Here is a 22,171-nt window from a genome sequence, read left to right as displayed (position 1 = left end):
ACTTCTACTGCATGCATTGTGTAGATCTCTTTTTATCCTATGGATATGGCTTTTTCTTATCTGCAAGACAGTGCCGGAAACCTTGTTTATTCAAGGGAACAGCTGCTCTCACTCCTAACAATGGGGCACAAAATGTTTACCGCATACCGGTGGAACGTGCTGTCCGCTGTCACAGAAGTGAATCTTGATAAATCCACATTAGTGTGCGGAGTGTTGTCGGTTAACCACGTTTCCATGAAACCGTAAACTACACTCCCCGTTGATATTCTGGTTCCTCACCAGGGCAGCGAGCTCGTCGGTTTTGTTGGTCAGCGAGTTCACATTCCCCATCACTACCGACGGAATATAGGGCTTGTACCGCCACCGCCTTGCCATTAGCTGGCCTTAGCTTAGCGGCAGTTCTGCAGCCCCGGTAACTGCGCTTGAGTTAAGATTCAAGATTCAAGAGGTTTATTCGTCACATACATATACATACTTTCATACATACATGTAGTGAAATGTCAAGCGGCAAGAGCAAAGGAGGGGGACTGGCCCTTGTCATTAACATCAGGTGGTACAACCCAAATGTAACTGTTAAGGTGACATTGAGCTGCTGGAGGTGAGTCTCCGAACATATTAAATGCACAGGGAGTTCTTGTACGCCATTGCTGTTTATGTGTGCATCCCTTCATGGGCGCACACAGATGTGCCTTTTGGCGTTATCACTCCACTATCGCCAGGCTACAAACACAACACCCGCCGGTGCCATCTACAGGTCGGGTAAACTGTCATAAAACAGAACGTGCATTAATGCGTCAAAAATGCGAATGCAAAATTTGCGTTAAGGCATTATGTGTATGTATATATACACACACACACACACACACACACACACACACACACACACACACACACACACACACACACACACACACACACACACACACACACACACACACACACACACACACACACACACACACACACACACACACACACACGGCAAAGAGAAGGATGTCAGGAGTACATTTGAGCAAAACCCTGGGTTAGGGTTAGGTTTATACACTAAGCCAAGCGCTATTAGGATTTGATCAAAGCTACAGTATGTTAATATACACAACATTTCTGGCTGGAGTTTTATCCATTATCTGAAGTAACAGGTATCCAGAGAGCTACTGTACCTCCCCTTCTGCAATAATTGTGTGAGATAGGACTTTCGGGAGACAGGTAGACAAGTAGTGACAGACGGAACAGGCCTATGACAAGGATGAAGGCAAAAAACAGAATGTGACGTCACAGAGAAGACCAACTTTGAGGATGACTGCTGCTCTCCCATCAAGAACATCCGTATTGTAATAGAGGGAGGCCCTTCCAGTCCATTTCACCATCCAGCGTCTTTGACACACTGAGGGCCTGACCTATGTCTGTGTGAATAGATGTAGGAGTGTCCTTTCCTTCAGTATATCACAGTACAAGCAGAGCTGACCTTCCCAGGCAGCGTGACAAACAAACCGTGGGTGGCAGCGACAAGCTGTCCTTCGATCACCGAGGAGTTCAATGTAGCAGCAGTTTTGGATATTCTGTGACATTACTGAGCAGTGTGGTAGCATTTCGAGCTTCATTACCACTCAAGCTTGCTCTACTCGTGCATTTGTATTGAAGAAGGGAGTGATTCTTGCCATTTGGCTAATTCTGAAGTGGTAATTCGGTACAATGGCTGTTGGAAAATATATAAAAATGACAAATGAAGATCATTTATCAAACATGTTATCAAACAGAATCTTATTGCAGACAGACAAATATTGGTTAAAATGATAGATAAAACAATTAAGGAAAGTGTAAAGGTAATTGGTGAAAAACTCCTCATAGTGGGCCGCATTCACGAATGTGCTCAGAAATGCTGGATAAAAAAAAACAAAAAACGAATCCACCACTGGATTTAAGACATGTGCATCCCGGCCACATTTATCCTCACCCACATGCGTTTGTTGATAAATCAGAATTTTTCTTAATTGACAGGCATGCCCTCGCAACCTGTAATTAGCATAAACCATGCCTCGATATCTCCATATGAGGAAGGTCCTGCTGCTGCTCAGAGATAAACAAAGAGGAGGAGCTGAGTCGTATAGCGCACCGCACACGGACTGGCAGGTTACGCTGCAGTAATGGAGACAGCGGATTACGTGTCCCCTAAGGTTCACTCTTTGGCTGGAGAGAGAGAAAAAAAAAAAAAAAAAAGTGGATGGATATAGAAGTTTATTGCTTCATTTATAATTTGGATGGAGGCTGTTTGGTGCTTGTAGCCATGAAGCCGATGGTGCGAGGACTTGGACATCTGACATTTCACTGCGTATATGTATGACCGTATGTATATGTATGTGACAAATAATCTCTTGAACTTGAACTTGGGGATGGTTGGTCTGGTGATTGATTTCCAGGTTATAACAAATATGTATAGAATGAAAATATGAACATTATTAATAAAAGAAGGGATTCTCCTGCCAGTGGAAATTAGGTGAAAAGCCATAGATCACTCTCAGGAAACAGATCCTGCGCTAAAGATTCACTCTCTCATCCAGGGCCATCCAGCAATATCCATAAATATATCCATAAAGCTAAATATGCCATTATCACACCTGCTTGGGAGATTAATATGAATCCTTTATAGCCTGGGTGTGTAAAACACATACAACAGAATTTAAGGAGCCTACAATTCCGTGGAAGCGTCAGCTGACATATAATATAATTGTATAATGTTGATTATTTACACATTTTTACAAAGTGTGATTCTAATATTTCAATTACATTAAAAAAAAAAAATTGGCTACATCATTTTCCAGGACTCTTTGTGATTTGTGTGTACACATGGTCTGAGGCAGTTATAAATTTGTTCCTAAAGTAAGAACAAATTCAAGGAAGAACATATCGATGGATTCCAAATTTTTCCTTATAACATGTATACGTACTATTTCAGCACAAGTGCGTGTCACACTGGTCTTCCAAAAGGATTTTATTTTGTTCTACTTTCAAAAGGCTCAACAATGAACGTGTGGAGACAGGAGAAGCAACTGAGTGTAGACAGAGGCTTACCCCGCATGGCTGGAAGATCAGACCATCTACCTCATGGCTGACTTGGGATGTGAAGCTGCCCTCTAGTAGCTGAAAAGCAAAGAGGAAAACCAATAATGAACAGAACATTTAAGCCAAGCAAAACCAGACAAACAAAAGAAGGGCGGGTGACCTTCAATCTTGACCGTATAGAATAGGCGTACTGACCAGCATGTGTGTTAAAAGAAACGTGGTGGGCAACAACATGACTAGTTAAATAGTTGGCTAGTGTTTTTGAATCCATCAGTCTTGAAAGAGCGTTCATTCATTATTTCAACAGAGCACTTACTGTATTCCTCCATTAACTTACGCAAACACAAACTACACAAACTAAAATGTAATGCATCGCTTTTCTTCTTCTGTCTCACATAGTTAACACCCCAGAGATACTAAATGTAAGAACTTAGGTGACAGACACAGTAGATAATCAATCCGCTCCATGCTTGTTCAGTTTCCCAAGCATAAAGCACATGAACGTGTAAGAGTTCCCGACTTGCAGAAATCTAGAACCCAAGATGAGTTAAAAGCAGGGAAAACCAATTAAAGATTCCATATTTTAGCAATCAATGACTTTCAATCATGTGCCAACAACATTATAAAAGGCCTGAACGTAGTTTGCTGCTGATTGGATGACGAAATACCGTCCTTGCATACCACTGGTAAATGTAGCTGAACTGGATTAGCTAAAGTGCCTCCAAATCAAAACCCCGGTATTTTGAGTGGCTATTAAAACGGCATACCAGACAAAGAATATTTTATGAATATAAAATGGCAATAGCCCAGAAATCTGTTGATGTGACTGTGAACGTTAAACCCTTGAGGGCAAATAGGAGGGTTTAGCTGGAGACAGTAAAAGTTGTTTATTTGGACCTATAATACCTGGCACTCTAAAAGGCCAGTCAGGTATTAGGTTACAAAACATAAAGCTTGGGGGGGCGCAATCCAATCCCGCAGAGACAAAAGCAGAAGACCAATACTTGCTTTCGTCCACTTCATCCGTCTAGTCCAATAACTGGCCAGCGGCCGCTTTGATTCTGACAATGCCTGTCACTTAACAGTCCAGACTAGAATAGATCACGAGTCATTAGTCGTTTGATTATTGGAAGAAAGAATGGGTTTCATCTTTTCCATTAGCACTGACCAAAATGACAGCTGCTGTAGGAAAGATGAACCGGCAGTATGATATGGGAGCATGCTCAGGGGATACAGCAGAGCCATTGTACAGTGAAATTACATTTCTTATTGCTTTTCATCTGCATTTCTAGTTGGGTCTGTTGCAATATAAATTCAAATGGACATGAAAAGAAAACATAAGTCACTAGATTGCACAGAGCCACTCTAACTTATTCAGAAGACACACAGCATTTGTCTTAGCATCTTTTGAACGTGAAGCAGGGTTAGCTGAAAACAGATATTTGGGAACAGGACAAGAGTTAACCACTGGAAGGAACATTGCATTTACACAGACAGGGCATCAAAAACAAGCGTAATTTCAGATAGACAACATTTCAGAACATAAATATTGGAGAATAAATGTATTTGTATCAGGGAGGATCTTGATTTATCAATTATTCTTTATGATTTTATTCATGTTGACATGACATGTTGACAGTTTGCCAGAACTGAGCTTGAGGATGATAATGTTGCTATGGCTGCTAATGTGTTAGACAGCTGTCACCATTACCACCGCCTCCGTGACACTCCCTGCAGTAGAAGACGAAAAATGGATGAGTTCCCATCACTGCTTATCACTCCAAGTAAACCCCCAGCTCCGAAGAAGGTGATCTACATACACAGCAGCTCTGAGCAAGACAACTGACATCATTGCCTCTCTTTCTGAGCTAATAAATACAAGGTCTGACAACATTGAGAGCCTGGTCAATGAAAATGCACTGAAAATTGAGGGATTAAAAAAGACAGTTGATTTTGCATGTGCAGAGGGGTTGCTGCGGTTATCGGTGTTAGACCATGCACTGATTACATTACTCGCCGACCGCTGGTTGTTTTTTAAAATTTTTATAATAAAACCCATTAATTTAATTTTTGCGTATCAGCGCTGACGTTAATCAAAAAACAAAAAAACCCTCTTTAATTTGTGAAATACTAAGCATGTTGTCAATTAGTCGGACGCTACAAAAGTGAAAGTGTCTGCTTGTACGCGCAGCAGAGTCGCAGCACAGTCTGCGTATCACGGGAGGAGAGGAGAGAAGGCCATAGGAGACCTTAGATCAGGTCTAGATTGGGACCTATCACACTCTCACTGTAAGTAGCGCCCATGCAAATGTCCGGTGTTACTGTTAACACATGAATCATCAGTTTATTAACCAGTGGGAAAAATTCCTCACCGTGGCATACCTAGTGTGCAGAAATTGAGGATGAAGGGGAAAGTGTGTATGCTCGAGAAAAAGAGTATGAAGGGAGGAGGTGGTAAGATATTCCATGAGGTAGAACCTAAGGCTTTATGGAATTGAACAATCAGAGAAGGAAGATGTACGGCGAAAGGCTATCGGGATCTGTCAATCTGTCCTGCCAGAGCAGGAGAACAGGCTTGCTGACACCATCGACACCGTGCACCGTCTCAGTGCCAAGTGACAAGATGACATCAAGCCCAGAGGCATTATTCTCCAATTCACCCGTCTTGTCTGCAGAGATGCTACAGTGGGGCGAAAAAGTATTTAGTCAGCCACCAATTGTGCAAGTTCTCCCACTTAAAAAGATGAGAGAGGCCTGTAATTTTCATCATAGGTACACTTCGACTATGAGAGACAGAGTGGGGGGAAAGAATCCAGGAAATCACATTGTAGGATTTTTAATGAATTAATAGGTAAATTCCTTGGTAAAATAAGTATTTGGTCACCTACAAACAAGCAAGATTTCTGGCTTTCACAGACGTGTAACTTTTTCTTTAAGAGGCTCCTCTGTCCTCCACTCGTTACCTGTATTAATGGCACCTGTTTGAACTCGTTATCAGTATAAAAGACACCTGTCCACAACCTCAAACAGTCACACTCCAAACTCCACTATGGCCAAGACCAAAGAGCTGTCAAAGGACACCAGAAACAAAATTGGAGACCTGCACCAGGCTGGGAAGACTGAATCTGCAATAGGTAAGCAGCTTGTTGTGAAGAAATCAACTGTGGCAGCAATTATTAGAAAATGGAAGACATACAAGACCACTGATAATCTCCGTCGATCTGGGGCTCCACGCAAGATCTCACCCGTGGGGTCAAAATGATCACAAGAACGGTGAGCAAACATCCCAGAACCACACGGGGGGACCTAGTGAATGACCTGCAGAGAGCTGGGACCAAAGTAACAAAGGCTACCATCAGTAACACACTACGCCGCCAGGGACTCAAATCCTGCAGTGCCAGACGTGTCCCCCTGCTTAAGCCAGTACATGTCCAGGCCCGTCTGAAGTTTGCTAGAGAGCATTTGGATGATCCAGAAGAGGATTGGGAGAAGGTCATATGGTCAGATGAAACCAAAATAGAACTTTTTGGTAAAAACTCAACTTGTCGTGTTTGGAGGAGAAAGAAAGCTGAGTTGCATCCAAAGAACACCATACCTACTGTGAAGCATGGGGGTGGAAACATCATGCTTTGGGGCTGTTTTTCTGCAAAGGGACCAGGACGACTGATCCGTGTAAAGGAAAGAATGAATGGGGCCATGTATCATGAGATTTTGAGTGAAAACCTCCTTCCATCAGCAAGGGCATTGAAGATGAAACGTGGCTGGGTCTTTCAGCATGACAATGATCCCAAACACACCGCCCGGGCAACGAAGGAGTGGCTTCGTAAGAAGCATTTCAAGGTCCTGGAGTGGCCTAGCCAGTCTCCAGATCTCAACCCCATAGAAAATCTTTGGAGGGAGTTGAAAGTCCGTGTTGCCGAGCGACAGCCCCAAAACATCACTGCTCTAGAGGAGATCTGCATGGAGGAATTGGCCAAAATACCAGCAACAGTGTGTGAAAACCTTGTGAAGACTTACAGAAAACGTTTGACCTCTGTCATTGCAAACAAAGGGAATATATCAAAGTATTGAGATGAACTTTTGTTATTGACCAAATACTTATTTTCCACCATAATTTGCAAATCAATTCTTTAAAAATCAGACAATGTGATTTTCTGGATTTTTTTTTCCTCATTTTGTCTCTCATAGTTGAGGTGTACCTATGATGAAAATAACAGGCCTCTCTAATCTTTTTAAGTGGGAGAACTTGCACAATTGGTGGCTGACTAAATACTTTTTTGCCCTACTGTATATGGAAAGCTGCAAAGACAGTCCCGTTCCTGTGGGATAACAGCCTAAGATTTGTGGAGGATCTTTCAAGAGGACAGGGAACGCAGGAACAAGCTGTGGCCGTTGATAGAGAAGGTTCGAAAGGAGGGAAAAGCAGCGTGATTTGTCAGAGGGTGTGGATTTAGCAATAAGTCCCCTTCCCTTACTGATGACAATTTTGTTCACTGAGTAATACAAATGGTGAAAGAGGTTGGTTGGATTGTTTTTTTAAATTTATATTGTTTTATAACCTATATTCTCGTTTTAGTCTTTCTGTTGTACTATAAACAAGACGTAACAGGTATTTCTTACTTGTTATATTTCATATATATATAGCTATTTCATTTTCAAAGACAATGCTATTACCTTTTCTTTGATAGATTTATTTTATAGGCCAATCTAAAGGCCAAGGCAGCAGTTCGAGAATGCTGTATTTTTGTTTGGTTTATCATATTCTTACACCAATTTTATTGGTATTTTACAAATGAGGTAGTACTCATTCTCCCTATCTAGTGATACACTTCTAGTTAACTAGATGACCACTATTTTTTTCTTCTCTTGTTCATTAACCTTTTCTTTATCTATAGTTTCTCTTAATGCCAGGGGGTTAAGACAGAATTGTAAACATAAAGCCTTGTTTTTATTTGCTAAGCAACATAAAAAGATTTTTGTTTCCTACAAGAGTCTCACTCCACATTAGATTTTCTCAAGGCTCTGAGTGCTGTGCTGGACTCACCACACTTAAGAATACTTTCAATGGGGATGTCTTACATTCAGATTGTGACTCTTTAGGACACTATATCTGTCTCGTGATGAGGTATAACATTACTATCATTACTGCTAACATATACAGATATAATACTAAACCTGAGTGACAAATTACTTGAATCCTGAAATAATAGAATTCTCCCTTGGCTTTCCAATACCCTAATTATTTTCTTTTCATTGGTGGGATTTGAATATAACTTAAGATCAGGGCTTCATTTGTGACGGATCCTGCCAGAACAAGGTTGGGGACCTCCCAGATTGGGACCAGCACCTGTTTGATTGGATCCAGCACTGCCCCACAAGCTGCGGAGCTGTGGTTCGGGTTGTAAACTCTGCGTTCCCTGTTTCTCTAAACAAAACAAATAGAAAGTGTGTTTTTAGATTATTCTTTTTTTAGGGCTGTACCTAACTCTGAATTTTGTCAGTTGAATAGAATTCACAAACTGTCTCCCTCTCCGAGAGTACAGGCGATGCACGCTCCGCGATCAGCGTGGCAGAACAACAGGTACCCTAATACTTTTCAGGAATGCAGTTGGGCCAGCATCTAGATACTTATCTTTCCCCAACCCAGCTGATTCTCCAGTTGGAAAAATTTGTTCTCACATCAATAAATTATGGCAAGACCATTGCAGATTTGTCATAAATCATATTTTATAAAAATTTACCTTATTATGGGAAAATGTGGTGTGGTGTTTGGTCCCTGGGACTGAGGACAGTCCGCTTGGTCGAGTCGCATTGCTCTGGGTGGGCAACAGCTCACGTACACATAGCAGTAATAAAAAAATAACCAATAAAAATAAAAAACAAGAAAAATTGTGTTTTTATTGTAGATGTATTTAATTTATTTTCTGACGTTAATTGAATTGGAGGCAGATTGCAAATTTTGCAATTGATGCAATTGTGAAAATAAATTGTGGAAAAAAATAAAATAATACTGGGGTAAAAAGTGAACAGGTTCAGTCCTATGGCAATGTAGTGAGAAATATATTTTTCTTAATATTCGCATTGCATGTATATAAAGTGGTAAATCATCCATTCTACGGTAAATGGTACGTTTTTAAGTTATAATCCAACCTATAAAAAATTATATTAACTATTAAGACATGCAAACATACTTTTCCTCCCCTGAACATTTCTTCGAGAGCGACCTGTTAAAGGTTCTAGTTTTTCCTAGTGAGAACCTGACAGCTTGTCTTTTATTCATTATATATTATATAATTATCTCTTATGCATCTGCAGTATATGTTAGTAACAGGCAGGAAATTATCTCAATAAAGTAAAAAGCTAGTATACACTCCATCTCGCATAGTGCATTACACTGCTGCCTCAACGCAAGAAGGTCCTGGGTTCGATTCCCGCCTGGGGCGTTGTTGGCACTGTGCTCTGGCGGGTTATCTCCCAATTAGTGGCCTTTCTGTGTGGAGTTTGCATGTTCTCCCCGTGCTCACATGGGGTTTCCTCCATCTAACATCAATAGGGATCCCCACCAAAAACATGCACACATCATCGTTTGACCAGCGATGGACATATGGAACCCCAGGCCCCGGACCCCGGGCATGTCATTGAATGCCGCCCGCTATCCCCCCGGAGGAAGGACAAACCAGAATGGGTCAAATGCAGAGAACCTATTTCACCGGCCATCATCCAAAAAGCATGTGTGTATGCACGTGTTGTAGTGGCGTGTCGTGTGACAATTGAGATTCTTTATTCTTCTTCAATCCATTGCCCAAGGCTAACATTTCACTAAACGTTCAGGGCTTGCTGTCAGTGCATATGCGGCATCTTCACAAATGTCTTCAGCAGATAAGGACACTGGCAGAGACACATTTACTATTAAAGAGACAACAGAGCACCTTCACCATATTCACTGGCACTGTACTGTATAGACAAGCAGACAACAAAGCACACACCAGTCAGACAGGATGAAAACCTGGATGACACATCAGAGAAAGCCAAAGGTATGATGGAACCAAATGGATGCCTTGAATACGACTTTTGAAAAAAAATGTAAGACTATAAGAAAGAGCAACATATGTCATGAGGATGTCTACTGTAAGGAACCTCATGACATATGCGTTCAGCACAAGTGTAATATGTCCACCTGATATTGACTGCCGAGTGACAGATCAATTATGATAATAACAAAGGGGGAAGAAATTCATGAATACATTCATGCTAATCCCCTGTAGTAACTACTTCAGTAATAACTTAACATTTTTAAAGTACAATAATAAAAATTCTAAAGAGAAATACAGAATGTAATGAATAAACACAATGTGCACCATTTAGCATAAAGCTGACGGCCATAAAAGCTTATGACCTGACTCATCAAAAATTATTTAAGAGAGACTATTGTATTTTCTACAAGCAGCGTATGGCTCAATCCTCCCCAAAACCTGATTGGAGGTTTATCTTTAGTTTCTATTTCTTGAAAACACTTTTTAGCCGCATGGAAAAAAACTAATTAAGTTGCCTTTCTCTTTAACCATTTTCTGAACTAAGTTTCATCTTGAGTGCTAGAGGTTATATGGTTGATTATCATGTTTACAGACATGTAGACATGAAAGATCAATTTAGAGAAAAGTGTGGCAGTTGGTCAGATGCTCAAGGCCAGTTTTTGTAAATATAAAAAAGGCATGGGTTTTATTGCAAGGAAATACCCTTGCCTCTACTTTTGCCATCAATACATTGCATTGGGGAGGGGGGTATGGTTTTGAACTACTGGGGGAAAGAAAAATCCCGGTGCTCAGCCTATGCTGCATTTAACAAGAAAGCAGAGCAGCATGAGTGTTCTCAAGAATGATGAATGAGTCACAGTATTTCGCACATGAAAGCTTCACAATCACGCTGACATGGAGAAGGCTGATAGCCAGACTAAAAAGAACCACTGCTTTCACGAAGCGATGGTGTGTGGGCGGAAAGATCTAGGAGTTCCATTTCAGTTCTCCCACCACCTTAGCACACCCACCCACCCACCCACTGTTCTTACGAGTGCACAGTGAACCATGGATGAGGAGAGGGATGGAACAGAAAGAAGACTACCACTCACACATCCTCCTCCGGCATAGACGGTCCTTGGAGCGGCTGTTACGAGGGGAGTCGCGACCCCACCTACATGGTGAACCTCCTCGGCAGAGGAAACAAAGCTGTGCCTGGTGTGCCTGTGGGGTCGTGGAGGTGGAGGCAGACAACACAGGACTCATTAAGAGTTCCGGCTTTCGCAGGAGCGCCCAGCGAAGCGGGAAAGGCAACAACCATGACAAGCAGTGCTTCCCTCCCAGATGGAAGAATGAGTGTCAGGGAGATTTTTTTCCTCTCTGTGTATTTCAGGTTTTGAGGCTCGTTTCACATGTAGCGGCAGAGTAATGTGTCATAGTTAGAATTAATCATACCTGGCTTTGTTGTAGACAAGCAGCATGAAGATAATGACGTCAATAACATCCCACACTGACTTGCTCTGCATTGGTGGATGGTTTACAAGGCTTTTTAACAACTCCTGTCTACCATTTTGGTTTGACAAAGGCAATCATTCAACAAAAACAAACTACATAATGTTACAAAAAAACAAATGCACAATTGGCCAATTGTGCAATTAATTACAACCTCTTCACACCCCAAGGATTAATAACAACACACAAACATCAATCAATATGCAGGGGATGGGGTCAATTCGATTTAACTTAACAACTTGCATTGTTTTATTATTTAATAAAGAAACTACCCTAAAACGCATGACCACTGTCACCCTCTGCCTGCCAAGCAAATCCACCATCATCAACCCTCTTCCTATATAGCCGGGATGAGCTATGAAGTTTGGCCTTGGATCAATTTATTTAAAGGCCATTATTTGGAGGGCAAGGAAATAAAGATATAACTTTACAACATAGCATACAACTTCTACAAAAATCAGGTTGTAAAATACAGCTATAAAAAAATTCACATGACAACCAATGTATTATGATTTCTCTTGCAGTATGCCCTATGTTTTTCTGCATACGAGTACATTGGGAAAATTCTGCCCAGCCTTTCCTGTTTTGCCGTCTGTTATTTGCATAATGTTCCGATCACATCATGTGGAATGGAGCACAGCGATTGGAATGATTCATATCACTACATCTTGAAAGCGCTCACGTCCTATTCTGTGCAGGTGAAACTCAAGATGGCAAGAATTTGAATGTTTGTGTAACTTTTAACTGTTAAAATTGTACAGCAAATGAAACAGTTTACTTTAATGAAGAGTGAGGAGAGGAGAGCTCATGGAAACAAAAAGTGGGCATAGTGAATGATCGACTTCTGAAAGAAAAGGCTTTATCAAATCTAGAAACGGCCAGTGGGCCCTGGAATGTTAACTGGCGAGTAAGGCAGAGGGTCCCTGCCCCCTTCATTTAAGAAGGTTTTAATTCCATTTTTAAATATAATCATTGTCAAAATAACATTATATATTCTTATCTGTAAAGGCATTCAAGTATGGACAACAGAGTCCAAAAGCCTGATGTGCTTAAAAAACTTGGATTCAAACACATGTTTTAACATATAAATTCAACAGATTATATATAAAGTATCAATACTAATTTTCTGTTATGTCTAATTTTACAATGTCAATGTAAAACCATTAGCACTGAGAATAATCTGTATCAGTATCTATATGAAGCTTCAGGTCTCTTGGTCTACCTTTCAATATACACATCTTCTTGGACTGAACATGTTTATTTAATGTGTTTTTTTCCAATTTTGTTGTTGTATGTTGCTTATCAATTATTATCAACATTAATAATATCATCACCAAGATTAAATTACATGGAGATGATGACAAAACAGATCTTTCTGGATGTATCTATCATTTAAATAATCTATCCACAATTATAGAATAAATTTCCCCACCACCACTGGTGTGACTAAACAACAGCACTTATACGCACATAACCCCCAGTCAAGAGCGCAGTGTTTTCTAATGGCAGTTTGACAGCCCCAACATCTGACATCATCTGAGGCGGAAAAGTCAAATCCCATGTTTTCACGCAAAATTCTGATGTTGCATCTACCAGTCACTCTTGATGTTGATTATTCTTCCGCTTACATTTTTTGCCACTATTATCCATCTGCCTCAGCACGCCTGAACTGAAATTATGCACCTTTGATTGCAAAAAAACCTTATTATTTCTTGCTGCCTTTTCCTGTTCACTGAGGATCTTCAGGTGCTGAGGCTTAATCAAAGGCGGAGAAGATAGATTGATATTCCAGTCAGGCAGGGGTGCTGTTGCTGCTGGCTCCTTTCATGCCTAATGTGAATAGCCCAGGGAAGTCAGTATGCAGTTCCCCATTATACATAAAGCCTACATCAGAGGGCCGGAGCAGGTCTGCTGAACTCTACACTGGCCTTCAGTCAAACAAGGTTACAGAGTCTCAACGTAAATAAAAGATATGCTTTTGTTTGCCGATTGCTATGCCCTACCTAAGGAAAGCACTGTGGCCCGAAACATACTATATTCTTCATATATTCATGGGCATGTAGAGACCTTAAAGTAATCATTTTTATCATTCCTCTCAAGTAAGGTACAGACTGTTGAAAAGAGATGGCATGGAAGGCCTCCTCTGAGGCAGAAAAGGGTTTAATCAAAAAAGGATTAATTCAACTGAGAATGAAAAAGGAAAAAATGCCTTTGAGTTGTAGGGGCTAGTGTGTGTTTGTATGGGGGGTGCTCTGTAAAGACATCCTCTTGTAAATGCCTGCGACCAGCAGATTAACGGTTAGATGTATATAAATGAAGTGTAAGCGTTCCCTTCATGTGCGAAATCTGTGTGGAATTAATGACTGATTAAAGCTAATTATACAATCAGTGAGTGACACCACCTTCTAGTTGCATTTTGAATGTAAACCACAGCTTAATAGATCCAGCTGAATGGTGTAATTTGTTCCAATATTGAACATTTAACCATGTCAGGAATTAAAAGAAAATGGAAATAAGTGATCCTGAAAAATACATAATCATGGAAGTAACAGAATACACACTTTGGAGGCACAAAATACAACTTCAACTGTCAGAAATAGAATTTCGGTGACTATGGCTATGACTATGTCTTTAGTTAAAGACAAACAATAAAGCTTATATTGAAGAGGTGTACTAGAAAATGTTCACAGCAGACTGACAGACTAATCTGTCGTGTCACTACATGACAGGGTATAATTTGCAGTAAAAACATTCTGCTCAGTACTCAGCTATTAAACGGCATGTACTGCTACAAACACAGGTAAGGTCTTTTTCCTGTACTACCAAACCTGCTTAGATAATTCACATTGGTCATTTGCTTGCGATGGAAATAACATTATGATCGATGCAAGACTCAACTAAATAAACGACTGCCCAGCATACAGATACAACAATATGGTTGCTTGAAAATTCCTGTTTTTGTATTCTCCAAGAACTTGACAAATTGTATGCACTTAATTAAAATCGCTCCAGATTCCCCAATGCACTATTTTGTATTCTCATCTTCAGTTCACATCTCTCAGCTCGACAGTGGGTGCTCGAAAAGCCACCACCAGCACTTTCACTTCATAGTTAAAAGATATCACTTGTACTTTATAGCTCACTAAACTCTAAATGTAACTTTCGATGTGTTTGTAATGAAACAGTTCCATTCTACTGACATGCTTGTCGTCAGTAGTATGCAGTCATGCAACTTTTACAGGACGGAAGTACAGTATAAATACAAGGGTAGCTGACGTTTGATGGCATCAGAGCAGAGCAATGAAAAAACATTACATATTCTGCTGAACTATTCAAAATTAATAACTAATGAAAAATAACGTTATAAATGCAATAATCTTCAGCATCTCAGTTGTGAACATGGACTCAATAGGTTTATAGCCTATAAAATAACTGCTGTGATAAATGAGTTTACCAGTGAATTAGTATAATTTGTAGTTGCAAAATCCAATAATAATAGACACTGGCACATTAGTTCCTTAGCAGAGTGCAGTAAATGCATCAAATCTGTCGTAAATTGTTATCAATGGAGTTTACAGCATTTGATGTTTCAATATGTTTGGCTCTGTCAAGGTGCACTTCATTTAGCAGCTGAGGTCATTTTTAAGATGTGAAACTACGCGTTTTAGAAGAATAGGCATATTAATCAGTCACTGTACAGTTGTAATTGAGTGAGAAACAGTGGCTGAACAGACAAACAGCATTTGCCATGCTGTTGTCACAAATGTCCAGATTCTCTAAACAACAGTACTGGTCATTGCCAGTGTTCATACAATAAATGCACACACCAGAGCCTGAATCAAAATAGGCTGTCAAAACTGGGCAAGATCCAAAGCCTCATAAGCATCTGAAGACTGATGCAGGCTATCTACAATGCAAATATTTCTTTCAACCTGGAAGGCATAGGAAGGGCAGGAAAAAGAAGGAAAGAAATTATTATATGACACTCAATAACACGATCCATACAGCGTCTCTCTCTCCAGAGAATACAAACTCTACTGTACAGATATTCCGTGCATCATCAGATATTGCGTAATGTCTTGGGAGGCTTTGAAGAGCACGAAAAAAAACTCAAAGCAACTGAGGTAAACAAACGTTATTAGTCATCGTATCCATGTAGTGTTTTCTTCCAAGCGGTATGAGCCCTTATACAACAGGAGACGTATTCTCTCTCTGTGAGTGGGAATAGCAGGGGAGAGACTGCAGGTGATTTGGTGCGCCTTGTTTGTGAACTCCACCTTGGTGGGTAGGTGTTCAAACTATAGTGGCTAGGAGGACAGGCTGATAAATACTTAATGGCATATTTCTTAAAAAGATTAATGCTCTCCAGGTAATTCTGTAAAATAGATATATACTTACTATGCTGTACAACCAAATGCTCCGAATGTTGTTGCAATGTATATGTATAACAAGGCTGAATGTCCACAGGCACAAAAATATGCAGGCACCACAACACCTTCTATTGATGTGAATGAGGACAGGAGTCATAATGTTTGATAGCAATCTCCCTGATTTGATTACTACTTTCCCAAATCCCTGTGGAAGTTGGCATTGTCCATCAAAAAATGTAATCACTCCTACTTAATACATACTGTATCCGTAAGTTAGTGTGACAAAGCTGATGGAAAAGGAGTTAAATCCACAGAAGTACCTAGCAGATGTGCGACATTAATTTAGTTTGCTACAGATGGATTGGCAATAACTTCATGCCCTCCAAGGTGATGGAAAAGCTTTGCAGCACATCAAAGCTCTTAGAGGATATCATAGTTTGGGCTGGTCACGCAGCTTGTGGAATATCCTTGGTGACATCGTGAAAAGTTCCAGCCATTGGCAAAGGTTAAAGCGCTACTGAGCATTGACTTCCCTGCTCTCTTTGAAGCCTTTGCAACATCCCCATAGGACTCCTTCGAGCTAATGATATCACCACCGCCTCTGTTTGAAGAGAGAGGAATTCCAAATTCTTTAAGCAAGTCTTGCTCACCCTACCTTTTATACAGCCGATATTGCCATGATTATCAGTTGAAATATCATCATGCACAACCCACCAATAATGACAGTTCGGGTTCCCACATCCATTTTACAGGTGGTCATATTGAAATTAAATATTGAAAGGTTATACACATCTTTATAACTCACTACCCACACAGGAGAGTGCTTCCCTTTGCCAAGTGCTAGAAGCACTCTCAGGTCACACGTCCAGTTCTGGACTTACTCCTAAAGGTTAGAGACAAAGGTTAGAGATAACAAACCACCTTGATTTGCCTTTAATATGTTATGCAGGAAAAACAAATAATAATTATAAATATATATATATATATATATATATATATATATATATATAGTTTTGAAATCTAAAATTCATAAGTAGCATGCAGCTATTACTTGTGGTGTCCGGTCAGTGATCCAGCACGGAGACCAGAGACTGTCAGCACTGAGCTAATGACACAGGGATTTTATTTCTTTTAGTCTGCCACCGCGATTCCCGTCATATTGTAAAAACACCACTCTGACACCTTTGTCTGGGCTGTGCAGTAATAGAAGGACAATAAGAGTAGGATGTTTCAGTACTATCTGGCTTTTTAAATGAGGGATAAGACACACTTAGAGAAGAAGGAAGGAAGAAGTCTTGGGGCATCTTGACAAGTGTCTGGTGGTCACCATAGTAACACCATCAGGGTTTCACATCCAAGGGCAAACACCAGCGATGGGTGACAATAATAAACCCTGGATCCATTTGAGATATACCCCAGAGAACCTTCTCCTGATTAGCTGTAACCCAGCTTTACGTTTGGCAAGTATTATGTGACAGAGGATGATGGGGAACCCGATCTCCGTCAAACAAATACATGTTCAAGATGGGAATAGCTGTTCCCAAGGCTAATGTCTAGGGAAAGATACTATAATCTGTAACCTTGAATGAAATTGAACATTTAAAAAATATTTTATGGTATCATCGATAGTGAAAGGAGTCTAAAGCTAATGCATTTCCTGGACAAATTGTGGAATTGAGGTAGTTTCTCTGTTGCAGAGGTGGCCAGGGCAAGGCGAGATTCCAGAGAAAGAAAAATGACCCAAACCACCGATTCACAGCACACAGGAAACTAAATAAGTGATTTGGGAGGCATCAATGAGAACAACTGCACGGTTTAGCATTCTTGAATTCCACTGCACTTCAAGCATTTTTCAATCTTTCAATAAAGCAAAATTCTCTTGGCTACTTTGTATTCAATATAGTAGCTGAACCTTAATCTTCCCCATCGCGATAAGGCAATCAGTCTGTGCTCCAAGAAAAGATTGAAATCACAGAGAAGTGTTAAGAGCAACTTTGTCTCAGGTCCAAAAGTGAATTTGTTCATCCTTGCACCTCTTTCCCCAGTTATTCCAGCTCAGGTTTGCTGGGCCTGATGTGAATTAACTTTCAAATAAAAAAGGTATTCCCATTCAAGCTATGATATAAAAAGTCTTGCTTTCACTTATTCTCAAGGCACACTGTGCATTATTAGCGCTTTCCTTCATGCTTTGTTTGTTTGTATTTCACTATTATATAGACACCATATCATATATATCATATAGATAGTCTGTATTTGATTGTGATAAACACATTGTTTAAAAACATTTTTTATCAAAGGAGGCATGCAATTATAGATTATTCAGTTTCATACACAGAACATGCCATGCATTGTTTAAAACATCAGCTGACTTGTTATTATCCTTCTATTTCAGAGTGCAATTTAAGTTATATCAATTTGCCATATACATTACGAATATATTTTAAAAACATAGCAGGAAGTAAGTTGTAGTAGGGATTTATGCTTTGTTTTATGCTATGAACAAAGCATAGTGATTTGCTTATCTGCAATAAGATTGGGACAAAAACCTGCAAAGTATAATGCGATCCTTAACCCCCAAACTTTTGGTATTCAGTGCGAAAGATGCTTTTGATAATGTTGGGAGATAAGTGTTTGCACCAATAGATTAATTTACCAATGCAATTACAGTGAGGTTGTTACCTTAGACGCTTTAGGTATTTGTTAAATCGGAGGTGGATATTAGAATTTTCATTAGTTCTGGTAAAATAACAATAATCAAATTTTCATGTCTTTTTCATTGCTGGTGCCGGGGTGGTGTTGGTACAAATTGGCTAAATGATCACTTCATTACGTCTGGGTACATTTTGCTAAACACTGTCAAGTTTAATTAAGCTTTATTGCCTTTAGGCTAATTCAAGAGCCTGTTAAGGAGCTAACGTTGTCTTCATAGTTTTTCCACTGTTGAATACTAATTCCTTCAAAGTTGCCTTAAAGTGGCCATCTGGCAAGTGTCGTTCTCACCAGTCACTCACATATTGAACACACCTTGTGCTACAGTTATTATTACATATCTTCTTTCCATTATTTTACAGGTTGTTGATATTTCACAACCTGTAAAATAGAAACACAAGTTTCTACCTTGCAAAAATTTTCTTTGCAAGTCTCATTTGACAATTTCTATCTTAGAAGTGTTTTGTCCCGACATATTAATAACATTTTTCTGAATTTATTTCTTCTTTTTCTTAACTTTTTAATCCTGTTGTTGTTGAAGATATACAGGTTGTTGTAAACGGTATAGCTTTTCAATTAACTACCTCATAAGTAGTAAAATAAAAACATTTAGACAGAAAAAAATTATACCACAAGTGCTGCAGACAGAAAACATCAGCCTTACTGCAGACAAAAGCCATCACAGAACTAGCCTCCAACTGGAGTATCCTGAGAGGAATTTTCTCGCGAATGAAGTTGGGGTGGAGGCCTGCACTTTCATGATGAAATCAGTCAGATTCCAATTGCCCCCCCCCCCCCCCCCCCACAACCCGTCCAAAGTGTCCTTTACAACAGAGATGTGATTGTGTTGGAAGCAGATGGCTAATGTATAGAACAATAGAGTCAGTGAAGAACCAGACATAGTTCCAATGACATCATCTCTGGAATATCAAAAACATGGTTCCTCCAAAAGACCTTTAGGGTGGGGGCCTGTGCAGGGATAGACGAGAAGAAAATCCGGTTGTCTATGATTAGTATTTCACGAAGTACCAAGAAACATAAGAAACCCCTGCCACAACAGACTACAGATGGGACCGATCCGATCCAATATCGGTATCAGGTGCCAATACGGACATCATTCATTCATTGGATATCGGACTGACATCACCAATCCACGTGCATATCCAAATTCCATTTCATGGTCTGCCTCCTCAAGAATTCAGCTCGGCAAATAATTAACCTGTAAAGCACAATTCAAAGTGTGCAAATAGGAACTGGCAGTTGGAGTTGGGCAAACTGTCACTGATTGAAGCAGCCATTTAGCTGTGTCGGTCCTCAAAATAAGATGCCATGATTCCGACGTATGCGCCGCCATAGAGCTACTGGGAGTTCGTGCAACAACACAGTGAAACAAATTACTGGATGGGGATTAAAAACTACACAGATAAGCCCTTTGGCTTGCCAGCTGCGTCCAGTTTAAAACCGAAATAATCCCACATAGGGGATTTTGTATTCTTTTTCGCAACGAGGTCTTCCATGATTGCATTCGCTGAAAATTCTTGTTCCACCCGAGAGGCCCACACCATAGACGCCGCATTGACTGCTTCGGCTCGTAGCACCAATGTCAATGTCGCCGCCATGTTGGAATGGGCAAGATTGGCCTGTAAACAAATATAAGTAAATGGGGGAACTGCAGTTTTCTGGATAAAAAGCACTACAACGTTTACATTTCTCAACCAATTTCAATGAGTCATTTTTATATTGATGGGTTCACGACAGTTAACAGGTACAGTGGAGTAGAAAAAAAAAGTCTCCACATAGAAAAAAGAGCTCTGGTATCGGAATAACTATTGGTATCGGCACATACAGTATGTATCATAATCAGACCAGAACTGAAAAAAGTGGAAGGCATCTCTACTACTGTCCGATGATCCAGGCAACTGTATGAAATTGAAAATAAAATTAATTTTATCTTGTTCTATCCTGTACTACTATCCAAGAAGGAAAAATATTAGAACGGTTAAGGACAGTAAGGAAGTATGGTTTATGGGAGAAACAAAGGGGAGAACTTGTTTTGTTTAAATGAAAACTTACTGACAGCTCTACACATAGGCTGTCAGTAAATTTAGGCTCTACACAAGGCTGTGATCAATAAAGAACAGCATTATAAATGTGACTTTTACACGTCTTTCCTCTGCTATGCATATTTGTTGTACTTTTGTTTATTTTTTATTTATAAAAGTGGCCGATGTGGTGTGGTCGTTGAAAGTTAATAATGTAGGCCAGGATCTTGCACGGCTCCATGTGTGACCCCTAGTAATAGATTGTGAATATGCATTGAAATCCCATGTAGGGGGGCTGCATGAAGGCATGACAAGAAAATAAATTAATTGAAATGAATTATTCATACTTGGATCCCTTGGTAATGTGCAGAGTCCAAAATTTCTTGCTGGGTAAAAGATTGAGTTAATTGTGCACCATCCTTGAACAGACTTTTAAGTCGGGCCTTAACAGAGAGTACAATAACTCTCCTGTCCCTACCCTTATTGGTAACCCACCGCAGCAAATCCGCTATGTCGCGCATTTCTAAAACTGCCACGAGCCGCCAAATAAGTTCAAAAAACATTTCTAGAAGGAAAATTTGATTTTTCCAGATTTGTGGGGTTTATTTTTATCTCTCAACGTATTTTCAAAACCGAGTTTCATTTATAAATAGTAGATAACTGTTAAACCGTTGGGTTAAATTTTCCCGTTAGATTACATGGGGAAACACAGTTCACTTACCAAGACGCTGAGCAGCGCAAACACCGATCAATTGTTTCCTTTAAAGTGACCGCGCAGGTGAAAATCATTCGTCCAATATTCCATGTGTCGTGAAGTCAAAATGTGAAACAGTTTTGTGAGTTCAACCTTTAAATCTAACTAGTTTTACAAACACCTAGATACATTATTGTGTAGGTGGCGTAAGCAGCGAAGAAGAAAAGCTGACGTCAATTCCGTAAACTGATGGTTAAAGCACAGGTCAAGGAGCCTTGGGTCTCACTAGTGTGTGAAACTTTCATCTCCCTGTTATGAATGACGAGAAGCGGGTGGCGGAAGTTCTAAATCATATCGCGGACCTTAATCTGACCAGTGCGATAGATCAAAGTCAGTGTAAGCAGCGTGTACTGGACATTTTCAGCGGTGATAGTCAGTTCTCTGACAGCGACGCTGAATCAGATATCGCCGTCATCCCAGACTTGGAGAACACCTCAAACAGGGACTTCTACCTGAATGCGATGATGAAACTGAATTTTTTCAAGAACCAGGGATACACCCGTTGTTGTTACAATGGAAGAAGTTTCTATGAGCACCTTGTGGCGATTACGCACATTTTGGTATTTTTTAGTATTTATAGAGCTTATTGTGCGTAATCACCGGGTGTCATGACATTTCACTGCATATATGTATGAACGTATGTATATGTATGTGACAAATAATCTCTTGAACTTGAACTTGAACTTACAAGAAGCGATTTATACAGCACAA

General features: G+C 40.0%; 1 protein-coding gene across 1 annotated transcript in view; it reads right to left on the bottom strand.

Annotated features, from left to right (window-relative positions):
• The window catches only part of rngtt (RNA guanylyltransferase and 5'-phosphatase), a 110,029-nt gene that overhangs the window by 31,237 nt on the left and 56,621 nt on the right, over positions 1–22,171 (bottom strand). The window contains exon 12 of the mRNA XM_080024024.1: positions 3,070–3,138. Within this exon, the coding sequence (XP_079880150.1) occupies positions 3,070–3,138 (69 nt within the window). The remainder of the gene's footprint in view (positions 1–3,069; positions 3,139–22,171) is intronic.

The sequence above is a fragment of the Zeus faber genome (assembly GCF_960531495.2).
Source record: "Zeus faber genome assembly, chromosome: 2".
Classification (NCBI taxonomy): Eukaryota; Metazoa; Chordata; class Actinopteri; order Zeiformes; family Zeidae; genus Zeus; species Zeus faber.
This window is presented reverse-complemented; position numbering and strand designations above follow the sequence as displayed.